At 42.5% G+C, this 23,793-nt stretch overlaps 1 protein-coding gene across 1 annotated transcript in view; it reads left to right on the top strand.

Annotated features, from left to right (window-relative positions):
• Positions 1 to 2,404: 2,404 nt before the first annotated feature.
• CUNH11orf53 (chromosome unknown C11orf53 homolog) overlaps positions 2,405 to 23,793 on the top strand; it is a 49,188-nt gene continuing 27,799 nt past the window's right edge. The window contains exons 1-4 of the mRNA XM_027412318.2: positions 2,405 to 2,571; positions 3,376 to 3,468; positions 7,998 to 8,053; positions 20,932 to 21,041. Of these exons, the coding sequence (XP_027268119.2) occupies positions 2,405 to 2,571; positions 3,376 to 3,468; positions 7,998 to 8,053; positions 20,932 to 21,041 (426 nt within the window). The remainder of the gene's footprint in view (positions 2,572 to 3,375; positions 3,469 to 7,997; positions 8,054 to 20,931; positions 21,042 to 23,793) is intronic.

Here is a 23,793-nt window from a genome sequence, read left to right as displayed (position 1 = left end):
CAAACTCCATTACCTTCCACTGTGGTCCCTAAGCCCACAAGAGGCATTTGTATCCTTGTCTTGGCCACACCCTCTTCTAGCCTCACCATCTCCCAAATTGCCTCCTCCCTCCTCAATTAAGTGAAAAGTAGATGGGCAAGTAATCTTCTAGAGACTAAAACACGATCTGTATTTTCTTGGAGCACCCACCCCCTCCACCCGCACGTGGTGTGCCCCATGCTCAGAGGAAGCAGAAGTACCACATACAATGCTTCTTTCACCAGTCTCCTCTTTTCACTCCCAGTTTCATCTCTGTGCATTGCTATACCAAAATACCTCACTCTGGACAGCTTATTAAAAATAGAAATTGATTCCATATTGTCCTGGAGACTGGATAATCCAAGTTCAAGCACCAGTTTCTGGTGTCTACTGAGGGACATGTGTCCCTTATTGTCTTGCTGCCTCATTGACAAGAGGAGTAAACATTGCTCTTAGATGCCAGAAGACTGAAGGACACAATGGGACCTCCTAGTTCCCTTGAGCTCAAGCCAACTAATGAGGGCACAGATTCCATCCTTGTGAAGGAGCTAACTGGACAGAATCATCCCCCCCCAGCTCCCTGGCCCCAATTCCACCACATTGGCTCTCAGGTTCTAACACAGTAAGTTTTAATGGACACATAGCTGAACCCTTCTAGTTTTCTTTTCTAGACATGGGGAGTGATGCAAGTTGGGGAAAGGGATGGGGCACCTGCCATTTTCTTATAATGGGGGGGGGGTGCTCAGGGGCCTCCAAGTCCAGGCAACTCCTGTTAAAATGGGAGACAGCTGCTGTGGATCATTTTCAGGGCCCCTGGTGTCCACGGTGAGATATTAGGATAGAAACCACCCAACAACGTTCTTCAGCAAGCTTCGGCAGAAAGATGCTAACACTTAAAAATAAACTAAAGAATCAAACATTTTCACCACCAAACTCAAAGTGCAAGTTTACTGATCAGAAATGAGTAAGTGCACATTTGTCTTTTACAGAATTTATTGTCTTTCTTTATTCTTTAGACAAGGACTCACTATGTAGCCCTGGATGGAACTCATTATGTAGACCAGGATGTTTTCAATCCCACAGAGATCTTCCTGCCTCTGCCACCAAGTGCTGGGATTAAAAAGTGTGCTTCCCCTCACCTCATTTCTACCTCAATAGCCCAATTCCCTTGTATGTCACTAAGGAAGGACTATTGCCCCAGCTGAAGAAAGCTCACAGCCATTTAGTGGCAAGAAACATTATTTCCAAGGCTTCAGAATCCTCCCAGGCCAATGGGGGTGGGAGCATAAGCAGAATTCCTGAGCCCATGGAGGACTGTTCCTCTTACTCCCTAGCCATTGTGCACACCACAGTGAGTCAGCAAGTCACTAAAGGAAGGACAACCTGAGGTCCCCAAAGAACAAATCTAAAAAGGGAAGACAGCTTGTTACGATAAATCTTTCCGCCAAAAGCCGTCGAGCCCCACCTCCACGTGTGTGCTTTACGCCAGCCACCTGCCCAAGTTAGGGCCCAAATTAATACACAGAAACTTGTATTAGGTTCAAATGCTGCTTGGCCAATGACTAGGATTTCTCATCTGTTAGCTCAGTCTTAATTATCATAAATCTATATATTTTATAAGACTTATCTTATAGAGGATGCCTTTCGATGGTGCCCTCTCTTGCCAGTGGCTCACATCCTGCTGCTGGAGGAGGCCAGGGGGAAAAGGACACTTCTGTTTCTCCTTGCTTAAATATGAGTCTCCTTGCTATGTCACTTCCTGGGTGGATCACCATTTCTCTACTACATTTCCCAGAATCCTCTTTGACTCCTAGTCCCGTCTAACTTGCTGCCTCATTGGCCAAACAAGCACTTTATTCAATAATCAATAAGATGAACATACACAGAAGCACTCCCCCCATCAACATTTACTCTCAGGAGAGTACAGGTCAGCCCCCGTGTGGGGTCAAAGTGGACCACTGAGGTGACATGAAGGTCATGTTCTGATGTGATGCACAATAGAAGACTCTTGAATTCAGCAGTCTGTAGTTCTCTTCTCACTTCTACAGCCTTAATACTCACTCTGAGAAGTGATGAATTTGTCGTCACTGCTATAAGACGCAGAGACACACAGAGACAAGCCAGGCCCTCCCTTTAGATGGCTGTAAGTGCAGATGCATTCCTGAGCAATATCTCACCACATACAAAACCTCCAAGTACAGTGCCGAGTCAGAGGAAGCCATTGGATCCTTTCAAACCAACTGATCTCAAAGATTGTGTATGTAACAAAGCAGGAGTCCCTTTTTTAACTTAAGAAAACAAAACAAAACAAAACAACAACAAAACAAACTGCCAGTTAGATGCACAATGGTTACAGGCAGAGGAAGGGCCAAGAGCAGGATGAACGATGGGAGCTGAGGAACTGGAGCCACCAGCCTTGAGTGTTATCATGCCGAGCTTCTGCCTCTGGGGATACAGTCAGTTGGAAGAAGTTCAACCCCAGAGAACAGGCTGCCATTCTCATGACAGATTGCTTGTCAAATGCAGGGACGTCCCTGACCCGAAAGCAAGAAGGTACAGCATGCCAGAGTTCCTTCTTGGAGAAAAGGCTGGATGTTCTCTTGTGAGGGTCACCAAGATAAGGCAGAGCCTCTCGGGTGCTGGAGTATGCTTGGTTCAATCTACTTTGCAACTTGGAGTGAGCTACAAAAAAAAAAAAAAGGCTAGTTGTATTATTGCAGCTCAACAGCCGTCTGGTCACCAATTTTCTCCCATCTTACAGTAGAGGAAAAGGTGGGAAACGGATTAAAGGACTTGGCTGAGGACCTTGCGAAAATGGCCGCCTTTTCTGCAGCCACTCATGAAGGACCATTCAGGCTGATTTTCTGAATTTGAAGGAAGAAAAGAGTCCACACCCTCATTCTCCAGTTACCCAAAAGCTCTTGGTGCTAACCCAGATCTCAGACAAGTCCTCCAGTGAGTTACGTATAGAGTTGATGCGCCACCACGTGGCTATATCTGGAAGTACATCCCGGGGTGAATCAGGCAGGGGAAACAGATCTTCCCCGGCAGGAAAAGGGAACAAAAACCAAAGCCTACCCACTGCCCAGGGATTTCTTTTTTCATTCCCTGTGGCTGATAGCTGCATATCACTAGATGCTGCCTATGAAAAATGCCAGCCTGTTGAAGGACTGTAATTTTGCCCAAGATGTTAGGCACAAAAGCAAGATAGGTAGAGAGAGAGATGATGGATAGAAAGAATTCAGGCTATCTAAACCCCACACCCTGATATTTATTCTCTGCTGTAATATTTCCCCAAATATCCCTTGAAGCTTAGAACCATCCTGAACATCTGTGGACCCTATTTAACACCTACAGGAAAGTCATCCCAGAGACTGGCGACACAGAGCAGGCAAGGGACAAACTGGAGCAGGGCTCCAAGACAAGCCAGATAAAGTTCATTCTCTCCAGGTACAGCTTTCCACAGAGCTTATGCAAAAACACAGAATGTTCTAGGGAAGGAAGGGCCCAGCTTCCTGTGCTTTCAAGCGCTGGCAGACACATTTTTAAGGAGCAGCCTGAGGGGGCCAGAGCTAGCATAAGTGAGGGCTGGAACTCTAAGCATCCCTTCAGGAAGGTTGGAAGGTGTGTCAATGGATCCCAAGGCCTCCCGAAGAATGGTGATCTGGGTCAGGCATGTGAGCAGGAAGCGTTGTATTAAAGAAGGAGAGCTGGCAGATGCAGTCTGAGGGAATTGAATACAGGGAAATAATCCAGTTTCTGGAACTCTAAGTAATATTCCTGGCTTGGTGTCAGGTACTGATGAAGCTGTTAACTGGTAAAGCCTATCTGGGACAGTTTAGGATGGATTTGTACTAGTGTCCAAGGCCCAAAAAACAAAAAGCTGCCTGAGAAGGCCCACTTGGCCTAGAAACCTAAAGGTACAGGAGCCAGCACTCCATAGTTTTCCATGAATGAATCTTCAGACGGTTCTATTTGTCCCTGAGCTTTGTTACATCTGTTCTGCGGATGTCCTAGGCCCCAGGAAGCCCAGTTTGTAGGCAAAGGCAGAGAAAGGCTTAATTCTTGCTCTTATCTGGGGTGATGTGACACTTTACTCTCTCTCCTTCTTGTTCATTTCCCCACTGCCCGGAAGACACCCAGAAGACACAAGACACACTGTTTCTTTTACTCAGCTTTGCATTTCTCTTTCAAGGTCACACTAGCCTTGAGTAGAGTGTGACTTCTTCACCTGCTCTTCCAAGTGAACTGGAAGCTTAGCTTCTCCCAGGGGCCTTATCTCTCATGCTAGGACTCTCTTAGTTCCATGACAGGTCTCTGCCACACAGCTACCAGACTCTCTCTCTCTCTCTCTCTCTCTCTCTCTCTCTCTCTCTCTCTCTCTGTCTGTCTCTCTCTCTCAGTAACAAACAGCTCAGACAGCTGAAGAGCTCCCTAAACTTACTCAGGCTATCATGGCCACTAGGTCTTCATTTACTTGTTATACACAGCTGACTGGGCCCCTAGAGATGAAGGAACAAATGAGCTCTACTGTGTCTATGCTGAAGGATCATCTACCTGTTTGTGCCGCTGGGAAAGGTTAAGGTGCCATAACAAAGAAGACCTGGGTTACAGTGCTTACAACAAAGCCCCTCTCAAGCTGTGGATCAGAGAGGCAGTCAGTTGCCTGGTTTTTATTTTTCTGAGCACAATCCTTCAGAGACCCCTTCTTTTCTTTCTTTTTCTTCCTTCATTGCCATTTAGAGAATTTTCTAGCATTAAATATTTGAGCGCCTTCTGCATTCCACATATGCTCATCCTTAGAATTCATGATCTGTGGGAAGCCCGAAAGTAAATGAGTACAGTTCAGAGAAGAAAGCCAGATACAGCTGAAAGACCTGTAGAGATTAAATGGGGGGGGGTGCTCTCAATCCAGGTTTAACAGAGAGCTCTTCAGGGAGGACTCAGTGCTATATGAGATGGGATTGGAAGGATGGACTCTTAGGCGGTACAAGAAGAAGCTGTAACAGTGAAGAATGCTATGAACATGGGTTGGGCTTACACAGAGAGCAAATTGGTGGTAAGGAGGGGACAATACAGGCCACCAGGCAGTCTGGCTCCCCTGGAGGTTACTGTGCTACCAGGGAGGATTTGGATGCCGAGTCAAGGCCTAGTCTTAATTTATGAGCCTGGGCCATGACAGTCATTTAGGATTCCATTTGGGGAGTGAAAGTCAGAGCTGGGGGTGGGGTGGGGTGACTAAAGTGTACTGAATGGAAATATTTACAATGGAAAGTGAAGGGAACCCACAACTCAAGGAGAAAGCAGGCTGAAATCTGGTGAGGGATGCCACTTGAGTTTTGGTTAATCCCAGATGCAGTCAAGATGAAAGTCAAATATAATCATTACAGGGACTACACTCTTCTTAGAATTACCATATAGAACTCTTTTTCTCCACTATACCAGTGATTAGAAGATGAAAGAGGAGGAAAGGGAGAGAGAAGAAAAAAGCTGGTCATAGAAAGAAGTGAGGGGAGGGAGAAGAGGGGAAAGAGAAAAGATGGAAAGGGAAATGTTTCCCTTTCTGAAAATGTTGGTTAGCTGTGAGCGTGGCACACTCTAGAACCAGTCACCTGAAAGAGTCTAGGTCAGGTTGGCCAATCAGTGGATCTATGAAGAATTGCCTTGAATGCTTTCCCTGAAGTGAGAAGACCCAGCCCACAGTGGACAACACCATTTCCTGACCTGATGTGGGAAGACCCAGCCCACAGTGGACAACACCATTCCCTGACCTGATGTGGGAAGACCCAGCCCACAGTGGGCAACACCATTCCCTGACCTGATGTGGGAAGATCTAGCCCACAGTGGGCAACACCATTCCCTGACCTGATGTGGGAGGACCCAGCCCACAGTGGGCAACAACATTCCCTGACCTGATGTGGGAAGACCCAGCCCACAGTGGGCAACACCATTCCCTGACCTGATGTGGGAAGACCCAGCCCACAGTGGGCAACAACATTCCCTGACTTGAGGCCCTCCACTGCATGAGAGCAGAGAAAGCTTGTGAGCCCCAAGCATGCATTCATTCCTTCTGCTCTTGATGTGGATTGGATGGGACAGCTGCTTCAAGTTCCCACCACCGTGACTCCCCCATAATGATAGATTGGAGTCTGGAATTGTCAATTCAAATGCTTTCTCCCCTACGTTACTCTTTGTCAAGATATTTTTCACAGCAATGAAAATTAAACTAGGACACTGAACCTTTAGGAGAGAAGAAGTTTTGGTGTTTAAGGAAAAGAAAAACATAAATTTTTAAATGATAAATGCTTCCCTAGAGTTTAAATGCCTAGAGACAAGGACAATAACCTTCAAGTGACATTGCCCTCACTGGATTCTTGTCCTTCCTTCAGTTCCATATTCTCCACTAAGCCATCAGCCCATAGAGATGAGGATTGTGTTATTTTTCTGCTCACACTCAGTGTAGTAACTTTTGCATCAGCATGACTAATGGCTAACAGAAATGCTTAAGGGAGGAAGGGCTTGTTGCAGCTCATGGTCTTAGAGGTGGGCATGACAGAGTAGAGCATTTCTTGTACACTTGTCAGGAAGGAGATGAAGGAAGACAGAGGAAATATGGTCAAGATTTCTTCCATGGATACACCCTGCTGTGATGTACATCCTCTAGCAAAACCCAAACTCCTGAACTTTCCAGAACTTCCCAAAACAGAACCAGAAATGATACTTGGCTTTCACATTCAGGCCCAACAAAGAGTGATCTATGGAAATGACTTTGTATTTCTTATTGGAGATGTGAGTTGGGAAAATCAACATTTGGACAAATGAATCTAAGGAAAATTTTCATGTTCTGTGAACTCTAAGCCACATATGAGTTCATGTTTCTATAGTCCCAAGATAGAGTCATGCCATAACCGCTGTTATCCAAGCAGCAGTTCAGATGTGACATCCCTGCTTGTGTCACTGCTGACCTGCCACCTCAGATGGCTGACAATGTGACTTTCCAAACTGAGACTCTTCTGAGAGTGAGAGGGGGTCACTTACCAGATGGCAAGTCATGATAAATACAAATGGGGATTGTCCCAAGCAAACCTGGACAGAGAGGGTCACCCTAGTTATGTCCCCTTGTAAATACTGTGTAAGTTGTCTAAATATCAATCAAAACGTCTTTTTAAAAGAGTACATTATGCCAGGCGTTGGTGGTGCACACCTTTAATCACAGCACTTGGGAGCCAGAGGCAGGCAGATCTCTCTGAGTTCGAGGCCAGCCGGGTCTCCAGAGCAAGTGCCAGGATAGGCTCCAAAGCTACACAGAGAAACCCTGTCACAAAACCCCCCCAAAATAGTACATTATGATAAAATTTGTCATTAAAATTATCGTGTCAGGGCTAGAGAGATGGCTCAGGGGTTAAGAAAGTACCCAAGTCAGTTCAGATCCCAGAACCCACACAGAGTAATTCACAGAATCCAAAGGGATCTGATACCTGTATCTGGCCTCTATGAGTACCCATATGCACCTGTCATAGTCACACACACACACACACACACACACACACACACACACACACACACACACACATATACATAAGTGAAAATAAACTTCCAGTGGAAAACCACACACCCAGGAATATAAGAAAACAGCTTTGGGTGTAGTCCCAGAAGGAAGGCCTGGGGAACAAGGAGCTCCCTGAATATGCTGGCCAGGCCTATGTGTGAGAGCAGAATCTATGTGTGTACAGCAAAAAAAAAAAAAACCCACTGTTTAATAATATACAGTAATCCGGAATATGAACTGAAGTGTTTCAGACAGCCCTCATTGGTGCTGCATGGTATGAAATCCATTACAGTGAAAGGCATTCATGTCCCGTGTTCAGGACCAAGGCTGCAGTGAGGTTGCACCATAAAACACAGGCAAGGCCCCCAGAAGCACCTCTGGTTCATTATACATTTGATTTTGAATTAATTTTTGGTTATCTGTGTTATAGGACTGTGGAGGAGAAGTGGGAGGGAGGTGAAGGGGGAGAAGAAAGGGGAAAGGGCGGTATTATAAACCACACACAAGGAAAGACGGCATTTGTACAGCTCTCATGTCAGTAAAATCATCTTGGTACATCCATAAGTAAGCCTTGAGAGAACAAAGTATATCTGTGGCTGAATCTAAAAGATCTGTAGAATTTTTACCGGCACAGGTTTGAGACTGGTAGAAACAAAGACAGGATACAAAAGGCTGCAGCTCCCTTGAGCAACACTGAACACGGCTGAAGCTTCATCTGTTGGTAGAGTGCTTACCAACCACATACAAAGCCCTGGGTATGGTCCCCAGCACTTCACAAGCCTTCTCCTAACATACACCTGTAATCCCATCCCTGGGAACATGGACGCAGAAGCACCAGGAGTTTAAGGTCATCTTCCTTCAGCTACCTAGCAGGACTGGGACCATAGGATACAATAGAACCTACAAAAATAAATAAGTAGAAAAATACTTGAGTGATTATTTATAGCTACTGTAGATGCCATCAGCTCTTAGGATTTAAGAACACATGGGAGGGACTCTTTACCATGTAAATGACCTGGCATGGCTACCTGATACTTAGACTGGGAAAGTCTGGCATGGACAGAACTTTATAAGCATTCCAAGTGGTTCTGGGGAAAGTGGTCCAAGATCCATATGAGAAACTATGATGCTTAGAGGAAAGCAATGGCAGACAAGGTAGGATAGAGCTGGATCCCAGACGGCCTTGACGACAGGCTAAGAAGGTTGGTGGTTGTCATTCTGTCAGCAGTAGTAACTCATAACCATGTGAGATCGCTATATTCTACCTGGAATTTTTTAGTTATTTCAGGCTTTTTAATAGTACGATGTTTTAAGGAATCTACAAGCTTGCTGGAGTTTATGATAGAAACAATGAATAGCCCACCAAAGAAGTTCATAATAGCGTGTCTGGGAGAAGAACACAGCTGAGTTGGGATGACTGCTGACATCGCTGTTTGGGGAACGATGTACATCACCAGGGGCCTTGCAGTCATGAGGCAGGAGTCAGAAATAGAGAACTTGAAACAAGTTTTGCCTTTCTGGTTTTCTCCTAGACATCCAGAAATCACAAGTGGTGCTATTCCACCAGAAAAAATGAGCACAGGGATAGATTGGCAAATTTGTGCATCAGACAATTCCAGCAGTTCTTTTAATCTACAGTAGTCCATCCAGTGGAACAGATCTAAAATCTCATGTTCTTGGCACCCCCTTAACTCTCTTACAAATTATCTATGACCCTATGGGTAGTCTTAAATACCATTTCTATATTTCCACATAGACTTAAAGTACTAAAAGGAAAACTAAGAACTGCTGACTTGTTTCATTTAAATTAACAGTAACAAAGCATTACATATTAGGAGTCTTTTTTAAAAAAATGTATTTTCTCCCACTACTCCCAACATTTTTTTCAGTAAGAAAAATGTAACTGTTTTTGCAGTTTGGTTAATTACTTTATCATCCAACTTGATAAAAAGCAGCTCTACTTCCGTGTCCGCTTCTCCGGTCTTTGCTATCATACATCTAGAAAGCTCTTGTATTCACCCACAAGAAACTGAGAGAGTGACGAGTCAATCACTGTATGCTTTTATTATGAAGATATATTGGGACTGGGGTCTCTCCAGAACATACTGTTTTAGACCCCTTTGACCCCAGAGCCCCTGGGGTCTCTCCAGAACATACTGTTTTAGACTCCTTTGATCTCACACCAATTCTTGAGAAGCACTGGATGGTGCCGTGAGAATCTATGAAACATCACTTGTACAGATCTAGAATGACTAGGAAAATGTTCTAGAAGGTGTCTAGTTCTAACCTTGTTCGGAATAGGAGACAAAAATCAAAACTAGATTAAGCAGCAACTGTAGGTAGTTAACGATGAGTGAGGAAAATGATGAAATACCTAATTTCTGTTCTCCTGGAATTTTTCTGAACAGGAATACATAGCACAGTCTACCAGAAAGATTCTTTGTCAATGATTAGAGGAGGGTCTCTGTGTGCTACTTTGAACCACACTAGGAGGACAACTGCAGAAAGATGTTTTAAGCAGTTTACAAATATTGGTATATGAATCTCCGCAATAGCACACACATTTGTTTATAAATAAAAAGATTTTCTACATGTATTGAAATTGAGTTTTTTTTTGCAAATGAAAATATCTTCCTAAGATTTTAACTATGTCCAAAAAGTGTCCAACTTTTTAAAAACTTTAGCAGACTAAGTAATACAAATACAGTACCAACTGGACAATATAGATCTTTACATACAACACATTATTTTCAAAAGCCAAACCCTAATTAAAGGGATGGGAAAACACCACTGCTATTCATGAAGCAAATAATAGCTGCATTGTTTCCATAACAAACATTTAAGAGTGTTGTTTCCTAATGGAAACTCATTGTTACTGAATAAAAATCCTTAGCGAGGGAAAAAGTACCTTCATATATAATCTGCATTGGAGATGCAAATTGGAGAGAAACATACACCAAAGGATTTGCATTTAATCAAATCTGAAGCAAGTCATGTCAGAAGCATCACTCCATGTGCAGAAGGCTCCCCATCAGGACCAGAGATCAGGACCCCTCTCTAAGGACATTTATCGGAGACCTGGCACTGCGGCACCATCCAGGATGGACAGTGGTGAGTTGACAATTACAATAAAAACAATCTTTAGAAATCCTAATTCTTAGTGCTGACTACAATCTTAACCTTATCAAACATACAATACAATAGCACTGTCTTTGTCTAGAGTACATACAGATATAAGAACAAAGGCAGAAGCCAACTGTTGGTAATAATTTTTATAACTCTAGTCGCAATGTATTGCTCTTAGATTTGATTTGCTACATTGAGTTTAAATGGGTATTCATTCAGAGCAGGAAATCTACTCAAATGACAGAATTCCCATAAAATGATGATCTGAATATTAACACATGTTTTTCCAGTGTACTGGGACTTGATTTGAATGTAGTGCTTTCTGGGAAGCCCTTGTATAAAAGGACAGAAAAACCCACATGCGTACAGAGCCTGAAACATCTCTCAGCAACTGACTTCAGGCTCTTTTTTTTTTTTAATGGCCAATGTTATTCTCTTAATGTATAAGGAAGAGGCTTGAGTTTTATTTCACAATTCAGGCTACATATAGGTCTTTCCTAGTCTGTTCATCCTGAAGTGGCATGTGTCAGTGTTCACACAGAATAGAACCCACCCAATCGGAACAAATTTGAGATGTCAGTAATCCTCATAAACTTTAATCAATGACAGAAGAAATACTTCAGAATTCTTGGTAAAGTACTTTGAACAATAATTTGTTACATTTTAAGTGATGGGTCTCTTTAAAGTCTGATCCCAAAATATAGGAAGTAGGATGGAACCTGGTACAGCATGGCCTTGGTTCCTGGTGGGAGAACTTGGGACTCCCCCTGTGGGGGCTAACAGGCAAGAGGCAGGAGATGAAAGGGGTTGTGGGTAGCCATGGTATGATGAAATGACTTCACTGCAATCCTAAAAGTAAGTTAAGGAATTTCACTATTCCTGCTTAAAATGCTCCATCTTTATTTTGAGTTCGTGATGTCTTGAGTGATGGGTATTATTTTCTGATTATTAATGAAAATCTTTCTGGGCTTGATGAGCTTGGAGACTGTTCGCCTCTGGTGGTTCCCTGGGCCCTCATCTTCCCAGATCAGAAGCAGAGCCACACACACAGTGTGCCTCTAATAGATGTGCAGCAAGCAACACTAGTGGTTCTGAGATGGTATCTCTCTCCCCGCCAGGGAGGCAGCTAGAGCCAAGAGAATGGGACGAGGGAACAGGTAGGGGCAGGGGCTGAGAGTTAACACACACAGACTGAGCACACTGTATTACAGCTGGCTGGCTGGGGACCTCATTCTTGCCTTGCTGACAGTCAGAATCTGGAACAAGCACACAGGCTCTCCATCACCACACACACCCATTCAGTATTTCTATTCTGACTCTTCTGAGTGACAGGGGGCCTACACAGGGTGTCATGAGGGACTATAATTCAGATATGTGTGCCTACTGATTGCATTGTTCTGTTGTCCAGTTTCATAACTCAAAATGTAACTTCTTTTCTGAAGTTGTTCTGCTTTGTTCTTTCTTTCATTCCCTTTCTTTATGTCACAAGCCCCTCTTTAGCCTCTGCAAAGAATGTAAAATCAAGAAAATATACCTCAAAAAGTCATTAAAATAAGGATGTGTTTCAAATATCACATGCATATTTAGCATAACTAAAAATGATTTGGTGGAGGGTCACCAGCACCTTAAGTATTAAATCAATTTTAGAATATATGAGTTTGATTTGATGGGAAAAGCAATTCTCAAAAACAAATGAAAGCAACAGCAACATTGAGTCTACTGTGGATCAAATTCTCCCAAGAAAAGGGGACTAGGAGACAGTGTGGCAGACACATTTGGCTACATATACATAATCATAGCCCAGCAGTGCCAACTCCTTTCCCGATTCTAAAGGATAAATTGATTCCTATTGATGAATTTGCGTGTGCTTGTGCTCTGGGAACACTCATCTCTGTTTTCTCAACAATGGATCTGAATGGAAGTTTGTATCTAGAGAATTTGAATAAAAACTCTCCAGTCCTCCTTGCCGATGCAGGTGTGGACTCTTTAGATAGACACAGTGCATCAAGAGGGTCAAATGTCTAGGAGTGGAAACTCCAGGAACATTTGTGAGCCCTAAATACCACTCTGACCGAAACTAGGAATAAAGACTTTTCCACGGGAAGAAAACTATTCCAGGTGGTATTTTAAAGAACTTATGCTAAGCTCCACTGATTTGCTATAATTTATTTTCATGTACCCATCCGGGCTGTTACCAAAGTAGGTTTTAACATTCCCACACTGCTTCTATAGAACTGATTTATGCAGCTGCTTTCATTTCCTTACTGCCCTTGTTCCTGTAACACCCAAAACTAAAGGCTTCACCTCCACCTCCTGTGAAACGACACCCAAGTTCTAAGAACTTTTCCAATCCCACTGGCTCAAGTTCATCTCCCCCAACTTTTCTAAAGTGCCATTGAGATAGATAGATAGATAGATAGATAGATAGATAGATAGATAGATAGATATCATCTATAGAGAGATGATATAGATATGGAGATATCTCAACAACTTGTAAGAGTCAGCATAGCATATATGTGTGTATATGTACATATATGTATACACACATATAACATATACATATGTATATATATATTACACATTTATTAAGCACCATATATATATACATATATATATTACACATTTATTAAGCACCTACTAGATAGCAGGTACTTGAAATTTCTGGCTATCCTTTTTCCTCTGGGTTCCCTCCTCCCTTCACTTCCCTGGTGCTTCCATCCTGGTCCAACACTGCTGTTCTGCCTTTCTGGATTCTTCCCACAGTGGTCCTCCCATGGACCCTTTACTGTCCTAACCATCTGTGGTTAAATATCCTCTTTCCTCTTGTTGCAAATTGTTCTATAGAGGGCTTTATTTTCATAGCTCTAATTATAATAGTTTTAAAGATACACACTGTCAACCAAGATCTAAATTCTTGTTTTATCTATGGGACACTTTCACTTTTGTATTTGATTATATTCCCACAACCCCAAAGTCAGCATATTCAAAATGTCCTTTCCCTATCCAAATCTTCATAGTTCACTATTTGTTCTTGTATGTGTTGTGTGTATATGTGTGCATGTGTATGTGTGTGTTATGTATGTGTGTCACTTTGAAAGGCCTCATAAATCTGTCCTTTCTTGTCATTTCTGCTTCATGCCAGTTTCCATTTTCATAATTTCCCACCCTTCTGCATCCTCATCCTAAACCTGTTGCAGGGTTTACTCTCACAGTAATCTTTCAGATCTTCTAAAACTATGACAAAGGACATAATTCTCTGTTACATATTTTAGTGGCCTCCTTCATCTTTGATATCAAGTGTACACTGCAGTAACGCTTTAGTTTCTGAATTCCTAGAGGACCACTTGTCTAACAATATCATGTCACCTAATGACATCATAGCCACCTTAACTTGCAAATGTACACTCCATGATGCTTGCACAAGGGTTGAAAGTACCTAACAACTCATTTTCACAGAACGTTACCATCACTAAACAATGCACAATGATATATATTTCTTTGTATGTATTTTTAATTCTTAATTACATTTATTTATGGGCATGCAAGGGTACATTGATGGGGACATGACACAGTGCACCATTCATCTGAAGGTAGAGGATAACTTGTAGGTGTCAATGTTCTTCTACTATGTGGGGCCTGGGGATTGAAGTTGGGTTGTTAGACTTGGTAGCAAGCACCTTAATGCACTGAGCCATATCACCAGCCCAGGAAAATAAATTCCTATAGACAGTTACTTGATTACTTTGGCATTTTTATTACTATTAACAGCAATGATGAAAAAAACCTTTCGACAGATGTTTACCTATAAGCCTAGTGTGTGCCAGACACAGGCATCAGAGTGTAGTAGTGAGATACCCTGTTCTCGGAAGGAACAGAAAACAAATAAAACTTTGAAATAGGAAACTCTATGGGACTTTATAAAAAGGTGGGTCCTAAACAGAAATCAAAGTACAGAGAAGAATCTGGGCCATGTTATAGGGATGGTGTAACATTTAAAATGCTCTCATGGAGATGACCTTACACCGGGACTCTGAAGAAGACAGGGCAGTCAGCCACAGGGGTAAGGAGAAAGGACAGAGGAAGACAGGACTGTCAGTCACAGGGGTAAGGGATAAAGGACAGAGGAACATTCCAGCTCAGAGGCAGCAGTATCCTCAGGCAAAAGCATTCTTGGTCCATGTCAGAGTCACACTAGAGTGCAGAGAGGGAGAGTCGTAGAAAAAGAACACAGAGGACAGGGAACAGGGTCATCCGAGACTGCCAGCAAGGCTTTGGCTTTTATTAAGTGAAAGGAGGAAGTGCTGCAGGGCTCTGAGCACAGCAATGATGCAGCTGGATTATTAAAGTCCGCCCCCCCCCTCCAAACCAGCACTGTGGCCCCGATTGCTGTGAGTATAGACTAGGGCAGGAATGAAAGATGGAAACAGCAAACCCATTAAAGCTGGGCTTCTCGACCTCCCTAATGCTGCCACCCTTTAATACAGTTCCTCATGTTGTGGTGATGCCCCCTGCCCCCAACCATAAAATTATTCTCATTGATACTTCATTATTATGACTTTTCTACTGTTATGAATCATAATGTGAATGTCTGATATGCAGGATATCTGATATTTGACCCAAAGGGTTCACGATCCACAGGTTGAGAACCACTTTATTAGAAGAATACTAGAATAATCTTCATGAAAGGACAGTATTTCCTCTGGAAAGGAAGAGTCGGGAGACTCTAGACCTATTCTGTGGGTAGCATTCCCATGTATTTCTAAACTACAGCTTGTGAAGTGTGAGAGAAAAGGGCATCGGGATGATTGTATAGCTTTGTGGCAGAAGTGCTAGGAGGGTGGTGTGGCCATCAACTAAGATAGGGAAGCGTTTGGGTAAATCAAAAGGAGAAAGTTTCCATTTGGGCATGTGCAGGTTGAAGTGTCTGCTGGAGATGCATACAGAGATGGCTATCCAAGCCTAGAGCACAGGTCAGAGCCAGGTGTGTGTGTTTGAAACTCATCTACACACAGATCTATTTAAATGCAACAACTAAGAGACCATGCAAGATGGGAATATAAGTTTGAATCCCCAGAACCTACATAAAAAGCAGGAAATGGTCCGGTATGCATGGTAACTCTAGCATGGTGATGGGCAGAGGCAGGAGGATTGCTGGGGTTTACTGGCTGCCAGTGAGGTCCGAGCTCAGTGAGAGACCCTGTCTCAAAGCAATAAGGGAATGACAGAGCAGGGAACCAGACATCCCCCTGTAGATTCTGCACATACACCCACACATATATTGTACATACAAATCATGTAACCAACTAGTTATAAAGTAAAACTACACCAATGCTTAACCCCTTCCACACTCGTGCCTCTTCATTTTTGACTATGTGTGTCTACTAGCCACAGGTCTTGTTCCTCCTAATGTATCTTGACATTCTTCCAGTTACACTCTAACCCTCATACCCTCCCACAAAACTTTGCTTAGACATCCAAAGAGCACTCTACCGTACTTCCTCTCACATGGAAATGTCACATTTATCTCACTAAAATGGAATTCTGTTATGTGTTTGAAACTTATTTAACATCCCCTGTGGTATACAACCCCATACTTCACACTAAGTCAAGACCAATAGGTACATATGCCTGATTGTTTGATGACAAAAACCTCCAAAGTTTTGATCTAGTTATTTTTCTGTCTTGTGAACTTGATTCATCTGTCAATTATCATGTGATTATTATTTAAACTATTTACAAGAGGCATGTTTGCCATAGGATTTTTTATATGAACACAAGACATAAATTGCTAGTTCAAATTCAACTCATCAATTTAAGAGTCCTTCAGAGAAAAGCAATGTAAATATTGTCTGCAAACACCTGGGAAATCCAGCCTGGACCTCTTCTCCTCCACCATCTCTTCCTTCCCAGGCCCGTCTGAGTCTGTGTCTCCCACCATACAGAATGCCCTCTCATTGTTCAGCATGACTGCCACGGTTAGAGCTGCCTCTCCAGCACATACACATCCCACCACACACAGAAACATTTTAAACCTCTTCCTGCTGTGTTTGGTCAAGATTTGGGCACTTCTGGGGAAATCAGAGTCACCTAGAGAGCTGGACCACATCCCTAGGGTTTCTGACTCTAGAGTAGGGTCTAGAAATCTGTATCTCTCACAAGCTCCTGGCTGCTGATGCTGAAGATCCAGATGAGAATCACATTTGTACATTCTCAACTTGCTGTGTCTACCTGGATGTGGCCCCTGCTTTGTTCCAACCATCAAGATCCCCATTAGCCTCCCCTTTGGGGTTACTCCTCCTGCATATTGTGAATGTCTTAATCATCCCTCCCACATGACCCCTCTTCATTCCCTTCTCAGAGGTTAAGGACTAAAGTGCTTTTATCCAAAGTTATTTCTTCTTCAAGACTGCCATCTTAGCATTTCCTTCTGCTTTCAAAACCTTTATTCTTTTCTTCTTATTCAAATATCCTTACTCTTTGCTACCCCAAACACATACATAGACAGGAAAACCAGAGCAAATATCCCCTTAATAATGAATTTCTCTGTGGTTATCATCCAATCTCTTGCTAAACTTTCTCTTCAAACTTCAAGAACGGTTAGGTCCCCTCCCTGTCTCTATCCCTCTCTTGACATCCTCATTTAACTTCTAGACACCCCCATATTTCCAGAGTCTCATTTGCGAAGGACCACACTACCACTGAGCTGAAAACAAAGGATGTTCTTCTGTCCTCATCTTCATTCTGCCACATCAGAGTTTTTCTTTCTTTCTTGAAATCCATCCCCCTAAGTTCTTGCTGCCATGGTCCCCTCAGTTCACACTGGTTCTTCTCCTATTGATCTTCTGCACCTTCATTGTAAAGTCTTCCCTCCATCCCCGGAGGTTTCTTCAAATGTGAATGCAACCTGGCTTCTGTCATTCATCCTCTGCTCCTGAACCTCCGCCCTGTGTGTCAGGATATAGTGATATACAATATAGTGTTGTTCATACAAAAAGAAAGATGAAATTATGTTATTTGCAGTAAAATGCATACAAATGGAGAACATGATATTAAGAAAAGCAAGTCAGGCTCAGAAAGACAAATGTATGTTTCTCTCATTTGTGGATTCTAGATAGTTACATAATACATGAATATCTTTATGAAATTTATTAATATATATAATGAATACATGCCAATAATTACACACCACATGCACACACATACACTTGCATGTGCGCGCATGCGCGCGCGTGTGCGCACACACACACACACACACACACACACACACACACACTCACACACACACACTATCTTAGGGATTTCAATAGAATTGTCTCTGCCCTTTAGACTATCCTGACCTGTTTATCCCAGTATGCCAGATGCAGATTATGACTACCTACATGGGTCATTATGTGATCCTGTAAAAATTCTCTTGAGGCATTACTTCCCCTTTCCTGGTTTGTCATCAATATCATGATGGCTCTAAAACTATGTCCTAGAGCAATGGTGGAAACATGAGAATTGCCTTTTAATCTTCCTCTCCATAACCTCTTACATCTAAGTAATTTTCACATCTGCTCCTGGGCCTCCTACCTGCCCCATAACTTCTTGTCTCAATTACTCTAGAATTCTCCAAACTGATCTCCCTGTGGCTTTGTGGTTCTCAAATCCACCCTTCATGCTGTTATCTGAAGAGTCCATGTAAAATGCAAATTGAAGCGTACCTGCCCTTGCTTCAGAGCCCGTTGCTGACAGGATGAAGTCCAGTGTACCCAACAACATCACGGTTGAATGCTACTCATTTCCCCAGTCTCCCTTCCGGCCACTTCCTCTCTCACACCGCATTCTGTTCTTGTTCCCAGACCTTTGCCTGCCCTGCCCTCTACACCTGCAATGTTCTTTAAGCCTCCACTCACATCTCACCCTGCCTTTCCCAACTCCCGCCCACCCAGTCTCCACAAGGATGTAATACAGCCTGTATTTCTCTAAATATTCTAGACAGATTTCTATTGTTGTACCTGGCACATTTCCTTTATAACTATTTTAAGGTATTTCCTCCTCCACTAAACAGTATGCTTTCTGGTATTCTATTGACACACAGAAAATATTGGATAAAAAACTAATAAATATAGCCTAAGGCTTTTCAAAAAACAAACAAGCAAAACACAACCTATTGTAGATCAAATCTCATGCTTTATATTAGGCAAGGACTAGAAAGAAGTTCTTCAATCCTCCTTTAATCAAAAATATATAGACCAAATCCTGTCAAAATTAGACAAAAAGGACCATTGCAATAATCCTACCTTGTTGAAACCAGGCTGTGTGTGGTTTTATTTGAGTTAGGTGACTCATCCTTTTAAAAACTACCTTTGCTTTCCCACTCTATCTGCATAGGGTGTTTTTATGAAACTAAGTAGTTTCGAAGAATTTTCAGATGTATATGTTATTTTCCTTATAAATCCCTGAAGATAGCTAAGAAGAAATCACAGTCATTTCATACATGAAGCAATGGGGGGGCTAAAGGATTGTCATTTTTCCACACCAGTGACTAATGTGTGGCTATGCAACTCCTGATGCTTAAACCAGCAATCTCCTTTACCCATTACCTTACCTAGCCTACGACTACTCTCTCCCTCCCTCCCTCCCTCCCTTCCATTCTGTATGTAATAATGAAATACAAATTGATTTGTGAGTCAGATATACTCTAGACTTTTTACAAACTCAAGAAGATTAGAGTCAATCATGTCCTCAGACATATATGCATGAGTATGTTGTATCATTTGCGAAGATACTCAGTCTGCCCCAGATGAATTATCTCGTAAGCCAGCAACTTCAGCTAAAGTGGATCAGAGCCACTCAACCTACCACAGTAATTTCAAGCTAAAAAATACTCTAAACTGTGTCTTGTTCAACCACTAAAGGGTGGTCCAAGCAGAAGAGTCTCCAGTAATTACTTGACCATCTTAATTCTCAAATCTCACAATTGCTAAAGACAATGCTAGCCAACTTCAAAACCCTGGAGAGACATTTTCTATAAATTCATCTATCTGTCGATTATTGGTGAATTTTTTCCTAGCTGTTAGTGCCACAAACTGCCCAGAGTCTAAATTGCATCTATATTGCTATTAGTTGAGATTTTGGTGAATAACTTAGCCCAGTTTGCTCATCTATAAAATGGATCAAATTAAATAATGCATGCAAACTGGCAAGCACTATAGTATCTTCAACAACTTCACGGAGTAAGTATTCAAAACTATGATAACTAAACCAATAACTCCTTTATCTTTGGTATGATTTCATTTTGAATGTGTGTTTGTGTGTGTGTGTGTGTGTGTGTATGTGTGTGTGTGTGTGTGTGTGTGTGTGTGTGTGCATGCGTGCACACGTGTGTTTATGTTCATGTGTGTGTATTTGTGTGTGTATATGTGTGTAGGTATACATGTGTGTGTGTGGAGGCCAGAGGCCACCATGGGTTATCTTCCTCCACCATTCTCTACATTGTTTTTTAAAGCAGGGTCTCTCACTGAACCTGGAGCTCACTGACTCAACTAGAAAGTCCAAAGGATCTTCCTGTCTCTGCTTCCCCATTGCTGAGATCACAGGCACATACCTCCATGCCTGGCTTTTTATGTAGCCCTGGCCCCAAACTCAGCTCTCATGCTTGCACAGCAACTGGTTTACCAACTGAGCCATCTCCCCAGCCTCCACTGACATAGGATCCAACAGTAATTCCTTATAACCAACCACCAGACTTTCAAGATAAAACACATTCAATGTAGTAAAGAGAACACAGATGACTTCTTGTCATGAACATAATCCTCAAACAACCCACTTGACCTTCTGTCACTCATCTCCATAGTGATAGGCAAGGGTTGGTATACGGTCATAGTAACCTGGGTCATGCGCGTTTAACTTCTTCCGGGGTAATACGAGACATTATTCCAAGTTCATCCAATCCTTGATCTTGTGCCCAAAATATAAATTGTAAATCTCACTGGAGTGAATCTTGACAAGGTAGAGGTAAAACAAGAGGTTACTTTGAAGAGCCGCTGTGTGAGAGACAGAGGAGTGTCTCTTCCATCTACATGGAGTTTGGATATATTTTCACCAAGCAGCAGGAAATACGACTCATTTGAATCCACTTCAAATCCGAGATTTCTCTCTGTCTGAAGAGAAAACAGCATCATGATCATCAGTCTTTGGCATGCTGACCTGATGACCCCATCTATACCTGGTTGTGACTTTTCCATTTGTTTAAGTTTCAGGGGATTACAGCAAACGTGTGTACCAGGGCGTGAGAGTGAAGCACACCGTCAAAGACCTCCTGGCGGAAAAGCGATCCAGGCAGACAAGTAACTCCAGACTCAATGTAAGTCCTGATTCAATCCCCCTAGAGTGTTGCAGGTCTGAAGGCTCTGTTAAGTGCCCTCTCTCCTCTTCTCTCCTCCTTTATCTGACAGCTCTCATTCTCCCGCCTTCTGGCTCTGATTTCCCTCAAGGAAGAGCCCTTTCTCTACCTAGGACACACTTCAGAAATACTTTGACATTTTTATTCCTCCCTGCAAGGACCATCTTTCCTTGTTGAGGACACCCATGTCATAGTAACTGGACTTGGTTGGTGACATCAAGGTTTGTGCTTGAACTCTTATTCTCCACACACTCCTCGTTGTCCTCCATTTTACAATGTTTTTATTGTTTGTTCGTTTCATTTTTGGAATACTATGTGTATTGCTATTCATCTGCTGTTGGTCATATGATCCTGGAAGTAGAATGTGTTATCCCTTTGATTCATGTAAATAACAGTCCATAAATGCCAGCCCTCCTCCTACTAAGGTACCTGGTGTAATGGAAGGAACGTGAATAGAGGGGCACCTTTGCCTGCCAGGGACATCTGTGTATGTAATCCCTGGAAAGTCTCTGAATCCAACAAGAAATGAAGCAACCAAAATGACCTTTAGGGTTCCTCATAATGTAAAAATGCCCAATGGTTCGTCACCTCAAGGCATATTTGTTTGCTACTGGCAATGTTTTCAGAGCTGTGAGATCTAATTAGCCGACTGCTTCAGCTAGTGACAGTAGAAATGGAGTATTCCCCGGGCTTTCCCACATCTCCAAGTCACTGGTTGAGAGAGGCTCAGGGCTTGAAGATACAATGCTGACCTTTCATATACATCATATTCTGACCTGATAGATGTGATTTATAAAACAGAGTGGCCAAATCCAGTACCTAGCACTGGGCATACAGGGGAAGTACTTCCTCCAGAACACCTGCTGACATTGTTGCTACCACCTTCAACACTGCTCCAACAGCAGACTCCTATGACATAATTGGCACTCAGGGCTCAGCTTATATAGAAAAATCTACACAGCTGGGCTGTCTGATTCCCATTCATGGTATATACCAGACGCATCCAGAGGGTGTGTTAAAAATATTGTTACCAGGCTGAGAGGAGACCAGAGAGTGGGCTAGGGTGTTTCCGAATCTACTCAAAATGAACAGTTTCCATGAGCAAATGATTGGGATTGCTCAGCCACAGCTCCAAACAAGAGAATGACTGCATCTTGAAACCTAATAAAAAGTCCCAGGAAAACATGGAAAATTAGGTAGACAAGAAGCACACATAAGGAAACTACAGGCAAGAAATGGGCTTTGTATCTGTACAGCATGAATGAGGATAGAATTCATACCTTTTGGTATCAATATCCACATACAAGTAATGAGTCAGAGTAACAGATTTCTATAAGAAAGATGTGCCATATACAAAGACAACAAAGCAGGATCTATCCACATGTTGAATACATGCATGTTTTTAAAAACAAAAGGATTTCATGCCTAAGACCTATAAATATTTTTTTAACTTTTTCCTTTTTAAAAGATAAAATAAGCACAACTAGTAAGTCATATTAAGTATCAACCTTTTTGTCAAATCTTAGAGACTTTCATATGATCATATTCATCCCAATCCCTTCCCCTATCTCTTTCCAGATCCACCATCCACCTCCCAACTTTGCATCCTTTTCTTTCTATAACCCATTGGGTCCAGTTTGTGCTGCCCATATATCCATGGGTGTGGGCCATTCACAAGAGCATGGTCAACCTCTCAGGGTCACAATAATAAAGAAAACTGACTCTCCCTCCCCAAGAAATCAGCAATTATCCATAACTCCTCTCTTGGATGTAGGACATATGAACTCCTGAACCCCTGTCCCTTCCATGCTGGAATGTTAATTGGCTTCATCTTGCCCAGATCAGTACAGTCAAACACAGTGGCTAGGCATTTTGAATGCAGTGATCCTGTCATGCCCAATGGCTCCTGTTTTGCTCTGGTCCTCCTTTAGCTCTTACACCTTTCCAACGGCTCTTCTGCAATGGTCCCTGAACCTTTAGAAGAGAGGAGTGACACAGATGTCCCATTTGTGTCTGGACACTCCACACACACTAATTCTCTGCATGCTGACTAGTTGTGAATTTCTATGTTAACCACCATCCACTGCACAAAGAGACATCTCTGATGAGGTCTGGAAGCTGTACTAATTGAAAACATATTATTCAATTTCATCTTAAAATACAGATTCTTGGGCTTGGCCCACTTATGGTGAGGAGGTCCCTGATTGACCATTTTGACACTCCCAATAGTCTCCTTGAAAAAATCTTTTGTACATTGCTATTACAACAAAGAATAAGCACCCTAGCTTCACACAGCACAGTGGCTTCTTATCGCTTACCTAGCTAAGCCATTGCTGTTGGCCTAGAACTGAGAAACTGGGAAACAGGTATGTGCAGCACACATACAGTCTACTAAATACCAAATAATCTGGCAAGAAGAAAAATACCTATACATAAAAATTATACACTCATATAGCCAAACACTAAACTGAATGCTTATGACCAGACAGTATAGCCATGCATTATGAATATAACTATAATATTTATATGAGGAAGGATTGAGGTATATTTTCTGTGTATTATCTCATTTCATGGCACATTATCCTCTGAGATTTGCATTTACAGTTTCCCATTTTACAGATGACTATGTTGGAAACAAGGTAAAGACAGGGGCCCACACACTGGAGACATGGCTCGGAGGATCTGAGTTAGGTTCTCAGCATCTGAGTTAGGT

This window comes from Cricetulus griseus, chromosome 4 (assembly GCF_003668045.3).
Source record: "Cricetulus griseus strain 17A/GY chromosome 4, alternate assembly CriGri-PICRH-1.0, whole genome shotgun sequence".
Taxonomy (NCBI): domain Eukaryota; kingdom Metazoa; phylum Chordata; class Mammalia; order Rodentia; family Cricetidae; genus Cricetulus; species Cricetulus griseus.
The sequence above is the reverse complement of the archived record's forward strand: the minus strand, read 5'-3'. Positions and strand labels throughout refer to the sequence as shown.